This window comes from Gopherus evgoodei, chromosome 1 (assembly GCF_007399415.2).
Source record: "Gopherus evgoodei ecotype Sinaloan lineage chromosome 1, rGopEvg1_v1.p, whole genome shotgun sequence".
Lineage (NCBI taxonomy): Eukaryota > Metazoa > Chordata > Testudines > Testudinidae > Gopherus > Gopherus evgoodei.
Window position 1 is genome coordinate 238100481 of NC_044322.1, and position 23103 is coordinate 238123583.

At 40.2% G+C, this 23103-nt stretch overlaps 1 protein-coding gene across 1 annotated transcript in view; it reads right to left on the reverse strand.

Annotated features, from left to right (window-relative positions):
- Nucleotides 1–9115: 9115 nt before the first annotated feature.
- Nucleotides 9116–23103, reverse strand: part of SAMM50 (SAMM50 sorting and assembly machinery component) — a 39571-nt gene continuing 25583 nt past the window's right edge. Inside the window, exons 7-15 of the mRNA XM_030539969.1 lie at nt 21397–21484; nt 20665–20793; nt 19814–19885; nt 18543–18629; nt 14015–14085; nt 12982–13049; nt 11695–11841; nt 10083–10224; nt 9116–9228 (exon numbers count right to left, since the gene is read on the reverse strand). Coding sequence (XP_030395829.1) covers nt 9183–9228; nt 10083–10224; nt 11695–11841; nt 12982–13049; nt 14015–14085; nt 18543–18629; nt 19814–19885; nt 20665–20793; nt 21397–21484 — 850 coding nt within the window. The 3' untranslated portion in view covers nt 9116–9182. The remainder of the gene's footprint in view (nt 9229–10082; nt 10225–11694; nt 11842–12981; nt 13050–14014; nt 14086–18542; nt 18630–19813; nt 19886–20664; nt 20794–21396; nt 21485–23103) is intronic.

Consider the following 23103-nt stretch of genomic DNA (forward strand, 5'->3'; position numbering starts at 1 on the left):
AATGAATTTCTCAAAGGAAGTGGTTCTCAACTGTTTCAGGCTCAGGCCCCACTCATAAATGTTTATGGCCTGTAATGACCTAGTAAATAATCTAGGGGAGGAGGCCCTAAGGTGGTTTTGGTTGGATCTGAACCAGGAGAGAGGCAAGGCCCTGCCCAGCACTCCCCACACAGTGGCAGCTCCCGTGTTGTGGGGCTGGCTCCCCACTTTGGGCATTGCAGCCTTTGGGGTTATGGCATTGCTCAAGTTTGCCCCTCCCTGGGGTCAAATTAGTGAGAGTGGAATTGTGACTTGGCTCATGGGTTGCAGTGCTGCTCACTCACATTTGGCCTACCTGGACTCCCATTATCATAACAGCTTGGCTTTAAACTTCAGTGGTGCTGGTACCCCAGAGGTTGCAGTGTCTGGTGCAGAAAGAAAAGGCAAGTACAGCCAGCCCCATGGGACAGGAGCCACAAGGAGCTGCTACAAATCCTTTGAAACATTCTCGTAACCCAGTTGTGGGTCCTGACCCACAGGTTGAGAAACCCTGCTATAGGGCTTAAGTAGGAGACAGGCACCCCTACACTGTGTGAGACAGCAGGGCACATAGACTCTAGGACTGGAAGGGACCTCGAGAGGTCATCGAGTCCAGTCCCCTGCCCTCATGGCAGGACCAAATACTGTCTAGACCATCCCTAATAGACATTTATCTAACCTACTCTTAAATATCTCCAGAGATGGAGATCCCACAACTTCCCTAGGCAATTTATTCCAGTGTTTAACTACCCTGACAGTTAGGAACTTTTTCCTAATGTCCAACCTAAATCTCCCTTGCTGCAGTTTAAGCCCATTGCTTCTTGTTCTATCATTGGAGGCTAAGGTGAACAAGTTTTCTCCCTCCTCCTGATGACACCCTTTTAGACACCTGAAAACTGCTATCATGTCCCCTCTCAGTCTTCTCTTTTCCAAACTAAACAAACCCAATTCCTTCAGCCTTCCTTCATAGGTCATGTTCTCAAGACCTTTAATCATTCTTGTTGCTCTTCTCTGGACCCTCTCCAATTTCTCCACATCTTTCTTGAAATGCGGTGCCCAGAACTGGACACAATACTCCAGTTGAGGCCTAACCAGCGCAGAGTAAAGCGGAAGAATGACTTCTCGTGTCTTGTTTACAACACACCTGTTAATGCATCCCAGAATCACATTCGCTTTTTTTGCAACAGTATCACACTGTTGACTCATATTAAGCTTGTGGTCTACTATGACCCCTAGACCTCTTTCTGCCATACTCCTTCCTAGACAGTCTCTTCCAATTCTGTATGTGTGAAACTGATTGTTCCTTCCTAAGTGGAGCACTTTGCATTTATCTTTGTTGAACTTCATCCATGCTCAAAGGCAGAAACATAAGCACTTAGGGAAGTTTTACTGCACAAATTTAGACTCCTTCAGGGTTAGGCAGCAGCTGAGCAGGAGTCTTGCAGACCCCAATAGGACCTAAACACAGGATTTTGATGCCAATGTACCTTTGTGAACCCCACCCTTGAGATCGGTGGATGGAAAGCATTATAAGTGCATGGTATTACTATTTTCCTTCATTACTATTTAGATGGGGCCCAAGTGTGACCTTATTCAGAATGGCAAGCAATTGTTTGCATGAAGAATTTCATTGAAGTCAATGGAACTGGTTGGGTGAGCAACTACCTGTGAGCCAATCTAACACAGTCCATGTTTGTACTCTGCCAGTTTTATTACACCTAAGACAGTTTTGATTCTATAAGCTCATGGTTGGTGCTGTCATAACATCCCCTTCACCAAACATTTCCCATCCCATGGGCATTATCTCATCAATGTTTCAGAACAAATTATTGCTGATAGTTCATTTGTCAGGCATTGTCTCACATATAGTAATAAAGTGCCATAATATTAGCTTCTTCCCCTCTATGTACTTCCATTGACATTAAGCAGTGGCCTGAGTAATGCTTAATGTAGTGGTTTTTATTAACTCATTTGCCCCAATAATGTTCTCCTGTTTAGAAGCATCTAATTTTAAAATGTGGGGATTTTTTAAACTGCAAAGCAATTACCTTGACTAATGTCATAGTAAACCTGCTTCCAAGCTGTGAAATTTTTTTTTTATAGAAGAATCAATCACCCTGGCAGTTTATTCTTTTGTCAAATATTATGCTATGATCCTGCCAGCTGTCACGAGCGTAAAAGCAGGGGAGTAGCTTTTCACATGGATGGAAAAGTTTAAAGAGAGATGTCACTGCTAGAGGAAGCAGGGATGGCAGTTCATAAGGTGATACTATTTCTCCTGCATTACCGCTGACCACCCATACTACTGCCCTACCATGATGTGAAGGGACAACGTAGCTGAGGATACCATCTTTCAGATATATAGGTAATATGGATCCTGATCACCTACAGCTAATAATGAGCTGAAAGGATTTTCACAAAAGTATCCTGGTCCAATTGAAAGTTAAGTAATTAAATGTTATTCCAATTTCTGTAGTAAATTGTTGGGCAGGGTTAAAAAGTAAAAGCATCTCAACCTACCTCCAGCTGAAGAGATGTGTAAGTCACCAGTTTTAGGCTTACAAAAATGCTTCCTCATTGTTCATTGAGTGAGCATTAACCCTTCCATTGTTTTCTGACCACTGAGCAAACCCTTTCAGAGAATGTTCTGGTCAGTCTCCATTGGAAACAGAAGAAGTTGTTGTTTGCTTCATGGTTGCAGGAGCACAGTAAGAGTTTGGAGCATCTCTGGTGTGAGGTCAGCACAACAGCACTTTGGCAAGAGTACCAGGAATGACCAGGCATAATGGGCAAATAACCAAAAAACTGGCAGCATTGTAAATTTACTGGACCAGTCACCAGTGCAGGGAGCAGATTAAGCAGCTGAAGACAGAGTACCAGAAAACCAGGGACCAGAATTGTACCTTTGGCAACTTGCAGACATCATAGCCATTTTATGAGGAGTTTGACTGGATGCTGGGTACTGCACCGAGCACAAAGCCAATGGCAGTATATGCTGATCTGGTCAGCCAGGATGGCACTCTGCTGGCTCCAGAATCCAGCATGGGGATTGATAGGCCAGCAAAAAACCAAAACAAAACCAGTTACCTACATTTTTGTAACTATTGTTCTTTGAGATGTGGTGCTCATGTCCATTCCATTCTAGGTGTGTGCAGAGTCAGATTTTTGCCTTAATGGTAGCTGTAGGGTCGGCTGTGGCACCCTCTGGAATGCCACACTCATGCTGCGATATATCAGGTGCTGCCGGTCCCACGCCCTCAGAGTTCCTTCTTGTCAACTCCAACAGAGGGGCAGGAGGGCAGATAATGAAATGGACATGAGCAACACATCTTGAAGAACAGTTACAAAAAGGTAGATAACAGTTTTTCTTCTTTGAGTGCTTGCTCATGTCGATTCCATTCTAGGTGACTCAAGCAGAATCCTCGGAGGTGGGCTTGGAGTTCAGTCTTGCAGCACTGCTCTGCCAAAGGCACCGTCATCTCAAGCTTGCTGGGTAAGTTCGTAATGAGATGCGAACATGTAGATGAGTGGTAGCCAGACATTTCTTGGATCAGCACCTGCGCCAGGAAGGCTGCTGCTGATGTCTGTGTCCTAGTTGAGTGAGCCGTCATGATCGCCAGCAGGGGCACCTTTGCCATCTCATAACAGTAGCAGATGCAGGCAGTGATCCAAGATGAGATTCTCTGGGCAGACACTGGGTAACCCTTCATCCCGTCTACCATAGCAACAAATCGTGACTTACAGAACAGCTAGGTTCTACCTATGCAGAAGGCTAGCGCCTACCTGAAATCCAGGGTATGAATCCTGCGTTCCTCATCTATCACATGAGGCTTTGACCAAAGACTGGCAAGTATGTCTTGACCAGTATGAAACTAGGAGGCCCTTGGGCAGAAAAACCAGGTGTGGATGCAGCTGGACCTTATCCCTATAGAAGACCATATAAGGTAGTCCAATATGAGCACCCTGATCGGGCACCCTACAGGCCAAAGTTATAGCGACCAAGGAGACCTTCCAACTACTTAACTATTAAAGGCAAACTATGTACAAAGGCCTTAAGGCACAAAGTTCAAAGAGGAGAAACCGCTAGCGCTTGCTAAGCAAGAAAGATGCTCCAACTGACCACCACAGGCAGTAAGAATGAACTGAGAAGGCATAGGGCCAGTGGTGCCTGATATACTGTGGCATAAGCATTGCATTCTAGAAGGCGCCACAGCTGGCCCAACAGGTACCACTAAGGCAAAAATCTCCAACCATGCCCATGGGCGCATGCATACCTAGAATAGAATCTACATGAGCAAACACTCTAAGAAGAATGGCTGTTACTGAAACTGGTTCCAGAGACGGCATTGCCGCAGGATCAGCAGCTGCATATCCTGGGTATTTACTCAAAGAAGCTTTTTGATGCCCCCTACCAGAGAACGGCCACTATGGAGCCTGCAGAAGACAGGGAACAGACAGAAGCCACTCCAAGGCCTGTACAGTTTGTCTCTATTTTAATGTTTATTACTAGGGAAATGGGAGACTAGTGAGGAGAGATTAATAAAACTGGGACTTTCCAGCTTGGAGAGAACTAAAGCAGGGATATGATAGGTGTCTATAAAATCATGACTGGTGTGGAGAAAGTAAATAAGGAAGTGTTGTTTACTCTCTCATAGCACAAGAACTAGGGGTCACCAAATGAAATTAATAGGCAGCAGGTTTAAAACAAAGAAAAGGAAGTATTTCTTCACACAATGCACAATCAACCTGTGGAGCTCTTTTCCAGAAGATGATGTGAAGGCTAAGCCTATAACAGGGTTCAAAAAAGAACCTATCCTCCGTGAATTTATTCATCAATGGCAAGGATGGTGTCCCTAGCCTCTGTTTGCCAGAAGCTAGGAATGAGCAACAGGGGATGGATCACTTGATGATTACCTGCTCTCTTCATTCCCTCTGAAGCACCAAGTATTTACCACTGTCGGAAGACAGGATACTGGGCTGACAGATCTTTGGTCTAACCCAGTATGGCCACTCTTATATTCTATGAACCAAATACAAAATGTATCCACTAATGGCAGATTGTACGCACGTGCCTTTGCTCATTCCCACCTCCTATCTCCAGCACATGGGGTTCAAATTGGCAATCAGGAAACTTTTAACAGTAAAAACTGAAACCAAATTTTTACTTGAAAGGTGCAGATTTTGCTAGGGCATTTGTTTGTTAAAAATAACCTTACATTGCCACTGTTAAGTACACTGATTTGTGACCACTCAATAGTGTAACAGACTATCTGAAAGCAATGAACTGGGGGAGGAGCAAGGAGAAGTGGAACTGTGTTCCATTTACAAATTGAGTAAGTTTTTTATTTAAATATAGTCCACAAATGAGTCATTTGCCCCAAAATAAGAGTGGTTTGAATTTTGCCCAGAAACATGCTGGGGAGGGAGATGGTGTTAGGATGGCAATAGCGTTCTGCTTATTTGCAAGCAGTTGAAACCCATCTCCAACAGGATTTCAATCTGCCAAATGCACATTCAACCACCATTCTACACCTGCTGAGTGTAATTAAACTGTTGTCTTTTGCCAGGACCTCTGATATCAGGTTATGGTTTCATAAGCGAACGCAAGAGGTACGCAGGGTCCCCCAGAGTAACAGTAACTGTTTGTGACAATGCCATTTGGTGGGAACAGTGTCCCAGCCTGTCCATGAATGTAGATGCCTGATTTAAAAAAAAACAAACAAACCATCATGAACTTTTCCACTGGGACCCACATTGCCATTCATAGAATGACCTCTGTAGTTCTCAAGGACCTGCATAATTTTGCAGTTTATGTATTTGTGCTCCTTGAGGAGGGCAAACTGTGGGCATGAGTCCCATTAATGGCCCCAATAAAATTTGGAAACTCCATTGCCTCAAAGCCAGCAAATACCTCAGGTATACTTTTTATGAACACCACTTTGGGGTAAACTACATGCCTGATTGCCTCAAACTTTTGCTGCCACTTTACCAACAATTGAATTTTCAACACCAAACTGGCTGGCAACTATAGGCCTTGACTTCCCCTCTGCTCAGTGGGTGCTTGACCCCCCCCACACACCTTTTTCCACCCCCTTCCCCCCAGTCCACACCCCTGCCCTCCTGCCTCTTCTCCATAGCATGCTATGTCCCCGCTCCTCCCCGTCCCTCCCTCCCAGAAAGTCCTAAGTGTTGTCAAACAGCTATTAGGTGGCGGGGAGGGAGGGGACGGGAAGTGCTGGGAGGGAGGGGGAGAAGGGATGCAGCATGTTTTGGGGAGGGTGAGAAGGGGGAAGCTTGGCTGCCAGTGGGTGTGGAGCACCCGCTAACTTTTCCCTATGGGTGCTTCAGCCCCCCAGCACCCACGGAGTCTGCGTCTATGCTGGCAGCAAACCTGTAACAATCTGGGGTGGCCATCTTCCAGATATTTATAGTGACCAGATTCTGCACTAGCATGGCTGCCCTTATGTGGGTCTTCGTGCTGAAGGGTTGGGGCAAGCTGCTCAAAGTTCCAGAAATTTAGTTTTCTTTAGCAAAAGTTCTGGACCAACTGCGGATCACCTCAGGTCTGCATGACAATGTGGTCTGACCACTCTGCTCCAAAAATGTCAATCTAAGTCAGGGGGCAAATAGCAGCTGTCCTGACTGTCATGAGCAGAATCGGCCAGTTTGACTCTGCCATGTCTGTGTCCCTTCCTTATAACTCTATCAGGTGCCCTTCAGTGGATCAGAAAATGCAGCTGAAATGTCCACCAGTGTCTCATGGAAGCTCTGCCCATTTCTGACACAGGAGTGAAAGTGCAAGCGAATGTAGTTCTTCAAAAGGTGCCTCCTCCATGTTGCTCACTTCAGCTGCTGTGGAGCACACAGACGAATATGACTGCTCAGCAGGATGTGCTGCGGGTGGTTCAAACTTCCAGTACTGTGCAGGGTGCACAGTCACGTTTTCTCACTATGCACCACAGCCAAAGATCTAGAGTGGTGATAGGGAGGGTGATAGGGAGTCTGGGATATAGTTGACTCTGGTCTGTGTGCTGCAGTGTGGACACAGGAGTTCCGGGTTCAAATCTAGGTTAGAAAATCAGCATAGACACTCAAGCCCTGGGTTCTCTAACACAGGGTCAGATGACAAGTCCCATTAATTCTCAACTCATATTGCAGTGTAGACATATCCACAGAGGCTGCGGCAATAAGTTTCAGTTGGAGGTATGTCAACTACAAGGCCTTGGTATTCTCTAGCCCTGGAAAGCTTATGTTACCCTTTATTATGTAACTATTCCCACTCTTACTAAGGTCTTATGTCAATGCATAAACAACACTACAAGGAAACACTCATTTGCTGAGCTCCTTAATGTAATAAGACTTAACAGTCAAAATTGTCCCTTGTAACTTTTGTTAAATATTAATTTTGTGGTCAATTTTAATTTCAAGAACTAAATTGCATTTGCTTTTCAATACACTGCTAATGATTCAATCAGATAAAAGGTTTTTTAAAACTATCCTGTTACTAACAATTTATACACTTCAAGTTCACTATCCTATTGATGCAGTGTTTTAAAACAGACAGATGTTTGGGAAAGTAAAATTTCACACAACCATACAAATCAATACCATTTTTAAGTGGGTTATCACTGAGTGGAGCAGCAACTTTCACCAACACCAAAACATCGGAGGATGAAATCTTGGCCTCATTAAAAGTTAATGGGAGTTTTGCCACTAAGTTCAGTGGGACCAAGATTTCACTGCTGGGTTTTACAGCTTTACCTTCTAAAGTCACAGTATTTTGCAAGTGTGGTAAACCTGAGCCTTCAACAGGACAAAGCGAGTCAAGAGAATGTGTTCATGCCCAATGATCAAGTAGTCCCTTGACTATTTTCTAGTCGAGGATCAGTACTGGACAATGGCTCAAAAGGACTTAAGACACCAGGAAAACCAACTGAACAAAGTAAGATAGTTAAGCTATATTAATTGACATGCAAGACTACTTCTCTAGGACAAGTCATTTTATTACTTATTTTTAATTTCTATAACAACAAAAGAGTAGATTTTATGCCTGTGCTGGTACATTTCAATGACAATTTAACGAACCTGTGTTAAATTTATATGGAATAAATCTACTGAAGTGTCTTGAATGCAGTCATTAGAACAGGGGAAGTGATTTACACTAGCATCTTATAAGAATGCTTTTAAAACTCATATGCTTAGCTATTATAGCAGAGTGCAATTTAAAAGTGAAATGGATATTAATGTCAAAACTGGCCTTTAATAGACAACCAAGTAATGTCATAGAGGTATCAGATCTCAAATACAGAAGTTGCCCCCCCCCAAAAAGTTGTCAACTGCTGCAGAAAGTATTAAAATACAAAATGAAGCTTTTAAACCTGGTACTGCAAAGACTTGTCTACAGTACAATATGACAAAGTATTTTAACTGCCTGCTTCCCTGAGAGTCTGACAAATCGGCTGTTTCTGAATCAAGGATGTCTACTAACTATTCTTTGAATTTTACTATTCATTCATTCAGGACAGTTGGGTTCAAATTTTTGAAAAGGGCAGGCAAAGTTTTTAGGGTTCAATTTTCAGTACAGCTCATTCTACAACTTTCAAAACCAGTATTTTTAGCTGAGTAATTTCCTGCAGGTATAACCATTATGCTTGTTACACACTGAAAAGTGCTTGATACTGGAATTTTTCACAGCATCCTCTCTGTTCATCCAACTTGGCATAATGTAAGTACAGACAAAGAATATCCCACTGTATTAACATTTAAATGTATATAGCAGGGCCATCCTAAACATCTGTTTGGCTTGCACTTGAGAAGGTTAGGGTTTTAGGATACAAGAGGCCCACTGACAATTATAATGCTGTGGAGTTACCCCAGCACTGGTTTCCAATATACTTTTTTTTTATTTTAAGTATCAACAGCCTCAGTAAAAGTTAAAATAGTTTTAAAATCCCATGAAAGAGTCCACTTGCCTTTGATAAAAAGCAGAGGTACAGTGCACCTTTCCAGCATAATTCTTTAATGTAGTTTTCTGTGAAGTCTGAGAGGTTAATCACTCAAAGGCATATTTATACTTCAAGAAAAAAAAAACCTGGAATCACTGTGAGCCATATTTTATTCAAGTGCTCTCTTTTTTGACAGAAGTGTGAAGTTTTTCTGTAATATTATAGAAATCTTATTCCAGCTCCAAACTGGACACCATCACATATCCTGAAAGAAAAAGGCAATACATTTGTATTAGCGTGATACAGAAGGTATTTGTTTCTCTTTGGACAGTTCCCTCCCCCTCTGATTGTCACTATTTTTAATCCTTGGAAAATTACAATTCAAATATATTTTGAGGAAAAAAGGCTCCGCTAACAATTTTCCATGCTTTTTGGCCTATTGGTAATGGAAGATTACAGGCCAAATTCTGCACTCTCTCACACCATCTCTAGGCCCAATGAAGTAACAGAATTTGGCATTATAAAACTTTAAGGATCCATCTTAACTATGTCAACAACTCAGAAAATAAAACCTGCGGTCAGCAAAAGTCTATTTGCAAATTCTGAAACTGTATTCCCACTGAAGCTTTCCAAGTGGGAATTATACCATTTACTTGGTAGATAAAGTCACAGCAGGCTGAAAAATGCAACGTAACCCCGTCCTCCCATTATCAATGTCTAACTTTCTAAAAAGCTCACTTTTTCCAGGTGTGAAATTCTATATTTGGTAACCTTTTAAAATTTTTGGGATGGATAAGGAAAAACATCATCAGCTATTTCAGTCTGTATTTCCTTATTGGAAAGAAATAGAACCTGACACTTTTATTCATACAATTTCGACAGCTGAACTCAAAGTTCAGTGAACTTTGAAACCTGAGATATAAATGGTTCTAAATTGAGAAGCACTTTTGAAACCAACGTGGAAAGTTGGCTAAAAGAAATGTGCTTCAGTGCTGAGAAATCTCCAAGGAATAAATAAATAAAGAACAAACAAAAGACTAAAATTCTCACTGAAGCAGACTAATAAGATTCTAGGTACTCTTAAAAATTAATTATAAAATAAACTATAAAAGCACAAACCTGTCACCACTCTGTACTCCCATAGGGATACAGTAGTTAAGTTCTAATCTAGCAATGTTTCCAAGTCTGAGCACTATTCCAGCACCGTAAGACCATCGGATGAACTCAGCCAGCTTCCGGAGATGAGCTTTGGGACCTTCACCTGAGAAGCAAAAGAAACATTTGGAAATTGGAAATCAAACCACACCATCAAGAAGTTCAAGAGCCACCTACACTTTCAGGGCCAGTATACCTAGCATTTTGGAACATCCGCTACAAACAAACTGTCTACAATTCCCATGGATCCTCAGCATCTCAGATTCAGGAATCACTACTCTGTGCACTTCCTTTCTGATGTTTAAGAGCAACTTTCTAATTTCCATGGTTATGGTACCCAGTATTAGAGAGAGCATTAGCATCTTAAAATTAGGAGAAACTTATTGAAATCAGATTCCTATGCTGCTCAGCTGTATATAAAATGAACCTTCATTGCATGAGTTAATTCACCTCTTACTTCAAGCTACATAGGTAACACATATCACTACAATATTAGTGCTCACCCACTATCTCCAGCAAAATAGTGGAAGAGACTTTGGAAGAAAAGGAAGCTGACAGAATAAAGTGGGGGAAAAGGGGATAATTGAATTAGTTATTGCACCCTTGGACATGCTATGGTACTACTACTTTTTAATTAATCTGAGCATAGAATTCAAGTTTGATTCTTCGGTTTGCAGGCAAACCCTCTTCAGAGTAGGCTGCCTGGGATAACAGGCAGTAAGGGTATATCTTCACTAGAAAGGTAAGTCAACCTATTACAGATACTGCAATTATTACAGCATTGGTGCATGCCCCCATTACCCTCCCTGGATCGGTGGTGCACATCCTCACCACGAGTGCTTCCACCGACCTAAGAGGCGGAGTGTGGGGAGCGGAGAGTCCAGTCTTTCAGCTCGGGTGGCTGCTCCACAGGCTCCCAGTGGGCTGCCAACCCCACTCTGCTCCTAGTTCCTCTCCAGCAGTAGGGGGAAGCCACTTGGGCTTCAATCCCTGCTGGGAGCTGGACAGCCTTGTCAGTTTCATGGCACCAGCCCAGAAACTGACAAGACAGCCAACAGCGATCTAAGTAAAGCAGTGTCTACACAGACACTGTGTTGCCCTAACTACACTGACATAAGCTCTACACTTCTCATGGACATGGAGTTACTATGTCGGTGTAGTAGGGCACTTATATTGGCAGGATGAAAGCCACAGTGTAGACACTGACATAATTAGGTGCCTTATGTCGACCTAACTGCATAGTGCAGACCAGCCCTTAAGCAAGCACACCAGAAGGTGAACAAATAAACATATGGAAATACCACAAGTCAACTTCCGCCCACCGCTTCTGCAAATTGAAAAGTTCCTGGCCCAACAGGCTTTAAAACCAAGTGCTGTAGACAGAAGTTTACTAAAGTTACCGTTCTACCTGATGATCTGTCAAATATGTGGGCTACCAAAAATTGCCTTTTATTGGCCCACTAAATTATATGCTGTAAACTAATAGCTTTGAGTAAACAAATATCTAACAACTTTATTATGCTCTTTGGCCTTGGAGGATCAGGTTGCAATGGTTTACAAGTATCTTGCTTCTTACTGTAGTTAAGATTGCAGAGGTTTCCGGCATTGAGGAAGAAGTGTGTTCTAAAGAGGTCTCCAAATCCCCCCCGACCTGGCTGAAAAGGGAGAGGTGTGTACAAGTGCAGGCCCCCAGCCCAATAGGCTTCTCCTCCAAGGTAATCACCTACACAAGGAAAACATCACAAAGACAGCATTAAACATGGAATACACCAAAAGGAAACTTTTCTACAAACGATACAGGAGGAACTTCCTAAATTGCTTTATATAGCTACACCCCACTTAGCAGAGGTTTCCAACTCTCCCCGTTCCCACCTCCAACAAGGACAAACTAACACTTAACACTTAATTCTCCTCAGTGCTCTTCCTTTATCTCTGCCTTCAGACTAACTCTTGGAAGCAGGGACCCATTAGGTATTCAGCATAGTCTACCTACTCTACACCTCTGAAACAGGTATCCCCGTTTTAAAGAAAGGGAAATGATATGATTGAGTGACTAACTTACAGTCACATGAAGTCAGTAGTAGAGCAAGGAAAAGAACTGAGAGTGCCCCTGGCTCTCAAATCCCTCTCCCAGTTTATACTCTCTCTGCTATACAAACCCCATTGTTTTATATATAAACAACATGAGCATATGCTGTTCCAAATATAGATTCAGTATGATCACTACCATAACCATGTTTTTTTAAATCTTAGAAGGTAGTTTGCAAAAAAATCAAGGTTACTCACTGGAGACTGTTTACAGAAGTGACCTAGATTTCAAAGATCAGTAAATTCAGATGAGGCTCTTGAAGGTCAAAGACATTTTGTTAGCCCTGTCTCTTGCAATGATATCTTAAGAAAGAAGCAGGGCTACTGAAGCAGTATTAGCTCTGCCTCAGCTGGAACTAGCTTTAGTACTAGCCATACAGACACACTATTTTAATACCCTTTGACGGATATTGGCAAGTTTTAAGTATTCCTATAGAAATGAGAGAGCTTAGAGAAGAATGTGTAAGGAGTAAAGATACAATAGCCTAAACAAGCCTACACACAGAGTCAGTTTAGAAGAAGTATAAACTAGTCTAAAAATATAATTGAGAGTTACTGTCTTTGTTCCATGGTGAATCAATAACATAACACGAAATCAAAGACACCTAAAACTTCTCAGACCTGTGGGATTATACCCACCCGTTCTGAGAGAATGCCAGAGGCAGAGCAGTTTCCAGTTATTTTAAATCTTAATAAGTAACAGATACAAACTCTAGCCTTAAAAATGATTAATATTATTGTGTTGATATCAGATTGGGATTTACGAGTCTCAGACCTTCGCTTTGGGGTCCAATGCTGTACATACTGAATCCACGCACACTCGTTGGTCCACCAAGGTAAAACCTAATGAACAAAGTCATTTTTAATCAAATAAATAATCCTTAGTAAAAGTGTTCTAGTTAAATTGTAAAATATACACTTATCAATTCTTTGAAATTTATATTCAGAATTACAGGAAACTTTTTTACAAGTGAAATATTTTTAAAAAATTACAAGAGCTGTAAATAACTCAAATCAATAGGACAATATATTTAGGCTTACTTAAATTAAAAAAAAAAGCATTTTAAAATTATTTAAAAAAAAATCTTTACCTACCAAGCCCAAAATACAGGGGTCTGCATTTCCTTTGCTATACCTGATGTCACAATCAGTGTAAGAAATGCAGTTCCTTTACAGGGTTAGGTGCTGGTGGTACCCACCCCATTGGAAGAGAAATACTGAGAACTGAGTTCAGGATTCTGCAAGCTCCAACTGTCTTAATATTTTCTATCCGTACCTATAACACAACATCTAAACACTGTTTACAGTTAAAGCAATTCAGAGGAATATTATTTACAAATATCAGTCTAAATATTTACTGTTACAGATCTTTAACAAATGTTTGTATTCTAAAGTCCAAGCTAGAATACACCAACTTTACCAGAACGGGCTTGCCACTTGAGGGTATTTACCTTCTCTGCAATATTTCCTAAACTTACAATGGGTAATTTTGCAAATGTGGTAAATTTAACTACTGAAGGTGACACATATTTGCTATTTAATGGCAACTACTGCAAGTTTATATAGCAACCTTTATTATGGAAATAATAAATATGAGGTTTGCTTGAAATGTTAATGTGGTGCTCAAATTAAATGGGATCTTGTCTGGTTTAGTACCCATAACTAAAACTAAAATAAATAAACCTCCCTCCCTTTCTTAATGCAAAAGAAACAGCACCTATGCAGTTTTCATAGCATATTGTCTGAGTTTACAGAAAACAATGAAGAGAGAGTCAAACAGGACAATGAGAATTAAATGCATTACTTGCCTATCAGCAATACTGGAGGGCTTATCTCCCATAGGAACCAACATTCCACCCCAGAGAGTTGTAGACAAAACCTCAGGAAAAAAGCAAATTTGTTTTTTAAAGTTGTGTATTATTCAGACACTGTATAACAGTATTGGTCAAATTCTGCCATTCAAGACACATGCAGAGCTCCCACTGGCTTTACAAGGAGCTATGCAAGATCAGAATATGCTTGTATGTAGCTTCTCGGCTCTCTATGAGCTAAGATCTAGTGTCAGTAGTCTTTTGGCTTATCCAAGGCCGTGATCAAGTGTCTTGATGTTTTTGGTCTTTTAGCCTCAAGATGAAAACCTTGTCTGTGTCTCTGGGACCTTGAAGTGAAAATATTATCTAATCTCTAACAAATGTATTTTCAGAAGAACTGTTGGCCACTGCTGCCCTCTTTCTAAAGCATATAGTGTTACATTATCAAAAACAATTGTTGAAGTATCGTGCTATTTTTCAATTTGAAAAGTTGAAAGTCTGTCTCCCACTCTCTCAGCCATTTTCATATCCTGACTCTTATGCTTTTCCCCAAAATAAAAAACCATTGACACTAGTTGCTCCCTGTGATTTCAACATAAGAACACACTTTATCCCTAGAGAACACCTATTAAAAATGGAAGCTATAAGGCCCCTGTAATTTAAAAAAACACCCATCTACTAGCCTACATAGCATAACATATTGGGTATATTTACTGGTAATCAAATCACAATAATAAACTGTACTAGTAGCCTGCACGGTGTGTACAAAATAGAAGGAAAATGCAGTTGGACAGCTGGGTGTCCCAAGACTATAAAAATCTATATATAGTCAACTTTAAAAAAAAAAAAAAAAAAGAGCTATAGTTTTAACTGTAGATACACACGCTCCCAGTACACACAACCTAAACATAGAAGGCCAAATTCTTACACTGAATCACACTTTAACCAGTTCTACAGTGGCACTATTTGCGAATTACTGTTCTGAATGAGTATGGGTGACAGAAACTGGCCCAGAATTATTAATGGAGACAGCAATTCAGAGCCACGTGTGCACTGCTGAAATGCATTTTATGTTAAACCTACTCAAAAGTTTAACGTCCTGTAAGTCAATGGACTAGTAGAATGCAGCAAGCAACAGCAACAAAGAAGCAGTGTTAGAGCTCTACAACTTCTGTATGACTAAAGCATATCTTCTAGAAAGGCATTCAGTTTTGATCTGAAGACATCAAGAAATAAAGAATCCACCATTTCCCTGGTTCGTTTCTCCCAGTGGCTGTTCACACCAAATGTTAAAAATCATGCCTTATTTCTAATTTGAATGTGTTTGGTTTCCACTTCCAGCTACTGGTTCTTGTTGTCTCTCTCTGCTAGATTAAAGAGCCCTTTAGTACCTGGTATTTCATCCCATAAAGTACTTATATTCTATAATCAAGTTACCACTCACTCTTCTTTTTGATAAGCTAAACAAATTGAGCTCTTTATGTCACTCCAAGTTATTTTCTCCAGCCCTCTAATAATTCTTATGGTTCTTTTTTGCACCTTCTCCAATTTTTCAACATGTTTTTTAAAGTGGATACCAGCACTGTGTGCAGTATTCTAGTATTGATTTCACCAATACCATTTACAGAGATAAAATCATCTCCCTATTCCTATTCACTACTCTCCTGTTTAGATATCCAAAGATCACATTTGCCCTTTTTGCCACAACATTGCACTGGGCGCATGTCCACTATGACCCATAAATCCTTTTCAGAGTTATTCCTTTGCAGGACAGTCTCCCATTCTGTAAGTATGGACTGCATTCCTAATTTCTAGATGTATAACTTTGCACTTAGCCATATTGAAATGCATTTTCTTTGAACTGGCCCAGTTTACCAAGCAATCCAGATGCTCTGTATGATTGCACTGCTCCCATCATTATTTACCAGTGTGTCAATCTGTGTTATCCATAAATTATATCAGCAGTGATTTCAAATTTACACTTCCAGATCATTGATGAAAGGGTTGAATACTGTCAGGCTTAGTACTGATCTCTGAGGACCACCCCTAGTAGAAACACCCCAATTCAGTTATGCGTCCTCTTTGACAACAACTTTTTGAAATGTGAGGCAGCCAGTTTTGAATCCATTTAACAAGGGGTCTACTGATACAGTGTAATGTTAATTTTTTAATCATATTACATAATGCAAATTTTTTAAACCATAATATCATGTGGTACTAAATCAAACATGTTACAACAGTCTATTACATCTATGCAGTTACTTTTATGAGCAAAACTTGTCATCTCAACAAAGAATGAAATCAGGTTTGTCTGACCTTTTTTCCATAAAGCCATACTGACTAGCATTAATTATATTCTATCCTTTAATTCTTCATCAGTTAATTTCACAATCAGTTATTCCATTATTTTGCCTAGGACTGATTTAAGGTTAATTGGCCTATAGTTACCTGGGTCATCCTGCTTGCCTTTTTTTAATATTGGCACAAAATTAGCATTGTTCCCGCCATCTGAAATGACTGGTATTCAAGATTTATTAAAAATTAACGTGAGTGGTTCAGAGATCTGCTCAGCCAATTCTTTTAAGGACTACTGGATGCAAGTTATCCAGACCAGCTAATTTAAAAATATTTATTCCTCATAGATTATATTTAACATCCTCTTTAATTACTAATGAGCTGGAAAGTACTTCATTTTCATATGATACACGTATATCATCCTCATTCTTTCCAAGTACAGAAAAAATATTTACTAAGCACTTCTGCCTTATCTTCACTATTATTAACAATTCTACCATCTCCATCTAGCAGTGAGCCTTCACCACTGCTAGGTTTCTTCTGTTCCTAATATACTTAAAACCTCTTCCTTTATTGTCCTGAGCCCTGCCACCCATTGACTTTTTCCTGATGTGTTAAGCTTTCCTTATCCATTTTCTGCAGTTCACAACTTCTAATGTATTCTAATTGCTCTATTTCCCCTTTTTCCATTTGTTATACATTGCCTTTTAATTTCTTATTTAATGGGAGATACAGGGTTAAAAACTGAACATACTGCCTTGAAAGCCCCCAAACAGTACCATTTGCCCTCCACTGCCCATCTGTTTTCAGTCACACCTTGATACAGACAAGCAAGCTGATTATACAGCAGCACTACTAAAGTAACTCCAATAGTGCTCTATCACAATCAAAACAGCATGTGATTTAATTGAACCTCCTAAAAATCATCTGATAGCACATTAATGGTTTCCTGAAAGCTTTTTTGGTTGAACCTTGTGTTATCTCAAAAAGTTCATCCTCCTTCCCCAAAGCGAGGGCCTCCTCTTGTACTGACTCACGTTTGAAGCATAGAAGATGCCTTCATTTGTTTTTCATGGTATATTGTCTCCTTTACACCCTAACATGCCTGACCGCAGAGATTTCTTTTAACCAAAGAGGGACCTCTTCCAAAATCAGTAACATTGCTCCACTTAAAGACAACCAGTGGGTCAGTGGAGAATGATGCAATGAGCTGTCCTCTACTCATAGGTTGAAAGCGTACTACCTTTCTGCTACCATTGCCCTCAGATAGTAAAGTGTTTAGTGTTTCACCTTAAAATTCATCATTTCTATCATATGAGTGAAAGTATGAAAAAAGCTTTAGAGCAAAATATTGTGCTAAAGTTATTAAAAATAAGGGGCTGGGGACAACTACATTCAAATTTATCCACTAAAGATACCACACAATGATAAATTCCAAGGTGCTGGATGTAAGAAAAATCAGCGTAAGCATGAAACTTCTGGTATCTATCCATCATTCTGGGACATCTGCAGTGGACTCAAGAGAACAGAACGAGAGATCATAAAGAGAGGTTTTTAACAGATAAATTCATATGTGTTTGTGTGCTTAATGCTCTCCACAGCTTGGTATGTGGAGGCTTCAACATATAATGTTAGCACAATTCTGATGTTAGCTTTCCAGTTCACTGTCAATAGTTTTATATAGAAGATAACAAAAACATGAAGATAATAATGGTGATAACAGGTACATAATCATGAATTCATAGTACTATTATAATCAAACAAAAAAACAGTGTATAACTAAAATGTAGGCAGGCAGGACTGACAAGATGATTTATAATCAAGTGAAGAAGATGAGCTAAGGGGTCCAACCATCAATGAGAAAGCTAGTAACAGCAACCAGCCAGTATCAATGGACAGAAGATCCACACAATATAGATATGTCAAGCTGAATTCCTTTTTAAGGGAAAACATTTCTCACACCTAATTGTTTGAGTTATCCCTTCTCTTCAAAAAGTCTACCTTCCAAATTTCTATGACAGATGCAGAAGTGTCACATAAAAAGAGGAGATTCATCCAGTGAGAAAATAATATACTGTATATTAATTCTAAGGCAAATCAAAGTATCTACGCATCTAGCTTTAATCAGTAAAACCTTTTTGAAGGCATGATGAAAAAGGATCATGAGAAACATTCAAATCACTCTATTTGTTACGTTAGCAAGAGAACTGAAAGTGTTTAAATAACTTACTGAATCCCATAAAAGTTGCTTATTCAGCTGAAGCTCAAAGTCCTCTTTTAGAAAGGCCACATCTCCACCTGAGTAGCCAGCTAGCTCCTGGAAAAAAAAACAAACTTTTAAGACACCACAAACATGCATATTTTAGAGACTCCCTCCCTTCCTAACATAATTCATCTAAGGCTGTGTCACCATTAGCAGTATTCTCTATCTAGGCAACAGCAGTTTCCACATTGGTGTGATGGGACAACCAAATTCAACACCTGTGAAAAAGCACAGCTGAGCCCCAGAGAAATGCAAGGTCAACCACACTTTCTTACCAGAGATGTTAAATATGACTAACCCTTTCTACACCACTTGTTGTGAACAAGAGCTTGGTTGAATGGGGCTACAGTGTTTGACATCTAATATCAAACAGCTGAAGCTTTTTCCAGGAGATGCTAACATTTCAGTTAGTAAAATATAAGAGAAGACTATAAAAGTTGAGTTGCATTATACTAAAATATGGGTAAAAGTATAGAATACAAGCAGCAAAACAGGATATTTTGTTTTGAACATCTAACAAATGTTTGGCAATAATCAATAGTTTAGTAATCTTGTTCACAGCATGCACTTTATCACATATATATCCTTGAAAGAATCCCCATTTCCCCCACTGTACACCCTCCACTCCTTTCTCTGTTAAGGCCCCAAATCATAGCCACCATCTTTGCTTTGGAGGAATAAACAAGAAGTTGTTCAGTCTTGCTCTTATTTGAGCCAAGTTGCTGTTGTAGCACTTCCAGACTTTGCTGGAAGGGAGGATGACATTTCAATCCACCGTATGATCTAATTGTTAACGCATACATCTGGGAAGCTAATTGTTTTAAAATATCTGAAAGGCAACTGGACAGTGCACACCATTTTAGTACAATGAACTTTAAAACTCATGAATAGCTACATAGTCTAGCAACATTAGGACACGATGGTACAAAATATTGTCTATTTTCCCCCGATACAGTTTTGGCATGTGATAGTATTTTTTAACCAAAGAATTTAATGCCAATAGTTTAAGACTGTTTTGCAATGATATTGTTTATTTTCATATTTATATCTGCTTCTATAAAGAGAATTAGTGATTTAAAAATATACACTGGTGCCAAAAAGTGAACACAAAACTATTTTGAATGGATTTTCTTATATTCAATTTATTCTTGCTTAAAATATATAAACTCAGAAATGAGCAATATCAACCAGAAAAACCAACACCTGTTGCACACGTTTACTATTGTAGTCAACACTACCTGATTAATTTTCAGCAAAGCACCCCGTCTAGGCAGGATTGAAGAGTTCCGAGAATCGATTACCATGGTGTGCTAAAAAGACACAGAGTTATTTAACTGGTACAAGATGCTAGATATATTTTAAGCAAAGGATGAGTTATTTGTCATCGGAAACTAGGCACATGCTGGGAGACAAGTAGCACTCTCAGGTTATAGCTAAATCATCTACACGGATTGGAGAGCTAAGAGAGGACCATGTGCCTATAGAATAACCCAATTCTGTCTTAACAGGCTTCATCAAAGATGCATCTACTCTGTTGGCTATGGTAGGCCCCAGAAATGTGGCTACAATACCCCAGCAGAAATTACTTGGTCATAATGACAACCCTTTTCAAATCCACTCATGATCCTGCATTTTGTGAGTTAAAATCAAAGACTGCAAATTGCTGTGGTGATACAATGCTTACAAGCAACACAGGAGCTCTGCCTCACTAAGAGGGGAGCTCTGTAGGACGGAAGAAGGAACCCTCTCTTCTATTGTGTTCAGCAGCTTTTCAGAAAAAGATGGGGGAAGAAGGGAAAGGAATCTCCCCCATGGAGCTCTGCAGGAGGAGGAGGAGGGAGCCAACCTTCCCTCCAGCCATGCAAAAACCAGTGGCGACTGAGGATAAGTACTTTGTTTAGTGACCTGCTGGGTGATCTGTTGAGAGGAGTCACACTACGCAGTAGTTATCTGAGCACCAAACACATGGCCTGTAATGATTATTAATGTTTCGGGCATTACTAGCAGAGAGCGCTCTTTAGGCAACATTCACAATTCCTATAGCATTCAAAAGCATGTGTATACCATTTACGATATGAAAAAGCCTTACAGAGAGAGACGATTTAAGAGAGTGTCCACTTTCTTCTCGAACAGAAAAGGAGGCTGTTCTTGCAAGAGAGCCAAGCTCTCTCCAAACACCTTCCCACTTCAGCGTATGATTGGTCTTCCATATGGGAAACTACAAATAAAGACATTTGAACAATACAGGAAGTGTTACAAGGTACAAATATAAAACATTTTCCTCACAAATTTTCATTACTAATACCTCATTTCTGTGCGGAGGAGATGGGTACGTTTACCCTTTCCAAGTTGCTATACTGGATGTGGGAAAGCAAGTCATTCTTCCCCATCAGAGTAATGTAATTCTATAAGCCAAGAGAATTCATCTCTTTATGAATGGACAAACATTAATGAATCTTCTCCCAAATGAAACACATTTTGAATTATGCGGATCCAGTGCCGCAGGAAAGCAGGTAGACACTTCTCTGATATGAGGACATCTTTAGAGCTAACAGTTTTGTAAGATGAAAAACTTAATTTGTTTTTGCTACAGGTGAAGTGAGATTCAATTCCAAGTAATACAATCTATCAAAAGGATTAAAAAGCATTGTTGTCATCATTCATGTTAAGGCAAAACGATCATTGTCATATGTATTTTAGAAATCTACAGAAAAGAATAAAAGCTATACAAATACGCCTTGAACCGAGTACATCTAAATGATGTTTCAACTCCATAACTTCTTGCAGTGAAACAGGCAAAGGGAGGTGCTATTGTGCTTACATTAAATTCTGTTGATACTCCTCTGTCAGTCTCACGAAGGGAGCTCCAAGGGAACTGTCCAGTTACTTTATACAGGTTAAGTGAAAAACTAAGATAAAAAAAGTACACGGTGATTTGAAGTCAAAATTGTTAGAACATGTAAAAGTTTAAAACTAAAGATGTGTTTCGGGAACCATCTATGTGATGTTAATGTAATAGAGCAGCAGGTGGCCCTCGATATTGGCATAAATCGTAAAAGCACAGATTTAAATAGTCAATCTGTACTGTAAGAAATATTAATTGTTTTATTTACTTATCAAAAGTGAAAGAAACTGAGTTACTCTAGCTCTCAAGCCAACTCTTATTTGTAATTTCACATCTCCACCTTCCCTTAAGGCTTTGGCAGGCAGCTGTCTATATCAAAGAAATCTGAGTTGGGTATAGAATTGTGGCTCAGTTTATAATCTTATTTGTTAGAAACAAAACAAGTGACTAACATTCATTTAGAACAAGTTGTCCTTTCAAGTGAGAGGTCCTCCTGTTTGCATGAGACTGGTGGAAGCTGTTGCATGGTTATAGACACATGAAATAGTACAGCGGCTTGTAAACTTTCCAAACTACTGTACCTCTTTCAGGAGTCTGATTTGTCTTACGTACCTCGTTTCACTTCACTTCAAGGGTACTTGCTTACAAAAATCAGACATAAAATACAAAAAAGTGTCACAGCACACTATTTCAGAAAAATAGCGTATGTCCTCATTTTTACCATATTATTATAAAATAAATCAATTGGAATATAAATATTGTACTTACATTTCAGTGTATAATATATATAACGGTACAAACAAGTCATTGTCTAAATGAAATATTAGTTTGTATGGACTCTGCTAGTGATTTTTATGTAGCCTACTGTAAAACTAGACTAATAGCAAGATGAGTTGATACCCCCCGAAAGACCTCTGCATACTCTCAAGGGTATGTGTACACCTGGTTGAGAGCTCCTGAAACAGAAAAGACAGTTACCTTTTCCGTAACTGGTGTTCTTCGAGATGTGTTGCTCATGTCTATTCTACAATAGGCACGTGTGCTCGCCAAGTGCAGCAGTGCCAGAAGTTTTTCCCTTAGCAGTACCCGTAGGGGAGCACACCTAGCGACCCCTAGAGTGGTGCCTCTATGGTGCGGTATAAGGGGCACTGTGCCCTCCCCCCACCCTCATTTCCTTCTTGCCAGACAACTCTGACAGAGGGGAAGGAGGGAAGGGTGCGGAATAGACATCAGCAACACATCTCGAAGAACTCCAGTTATGGAAAAGGTAACTGTCTTTTCTTCTTCAAGTGATTGCTCATGTGTATTCCACAGTAGGTGATTCCAAGCTATATCTGTTGGAGGTGGGTAGGAGTTCACAAACTCTCGGGATGGAGAACAGCTCTGCCAAACCCAGTGTCTTCCCTCGTCTGGGAGACGATTGCATAATGCGCAGTGAGCATGTGAACGGAAGACCATGTGGCAGCCCTGCAAATGCCCTGAATGGGGACATGGGCTAAAAAGGCAGCTGATGAGGCCTGCACCCTAGGCGAGTGTGCTCTCACAATTGATGGCAAGGAGATTTCCACCAGGTCATAACAGGTACAGATGCATAAGGTGATCCAGTTGGAGAGTCGCTGAGATCGGCTGACCCCTCGTGTTCAGCCAAGACGATGAACAGCTGTGAAGACTTTCTGAACAGCT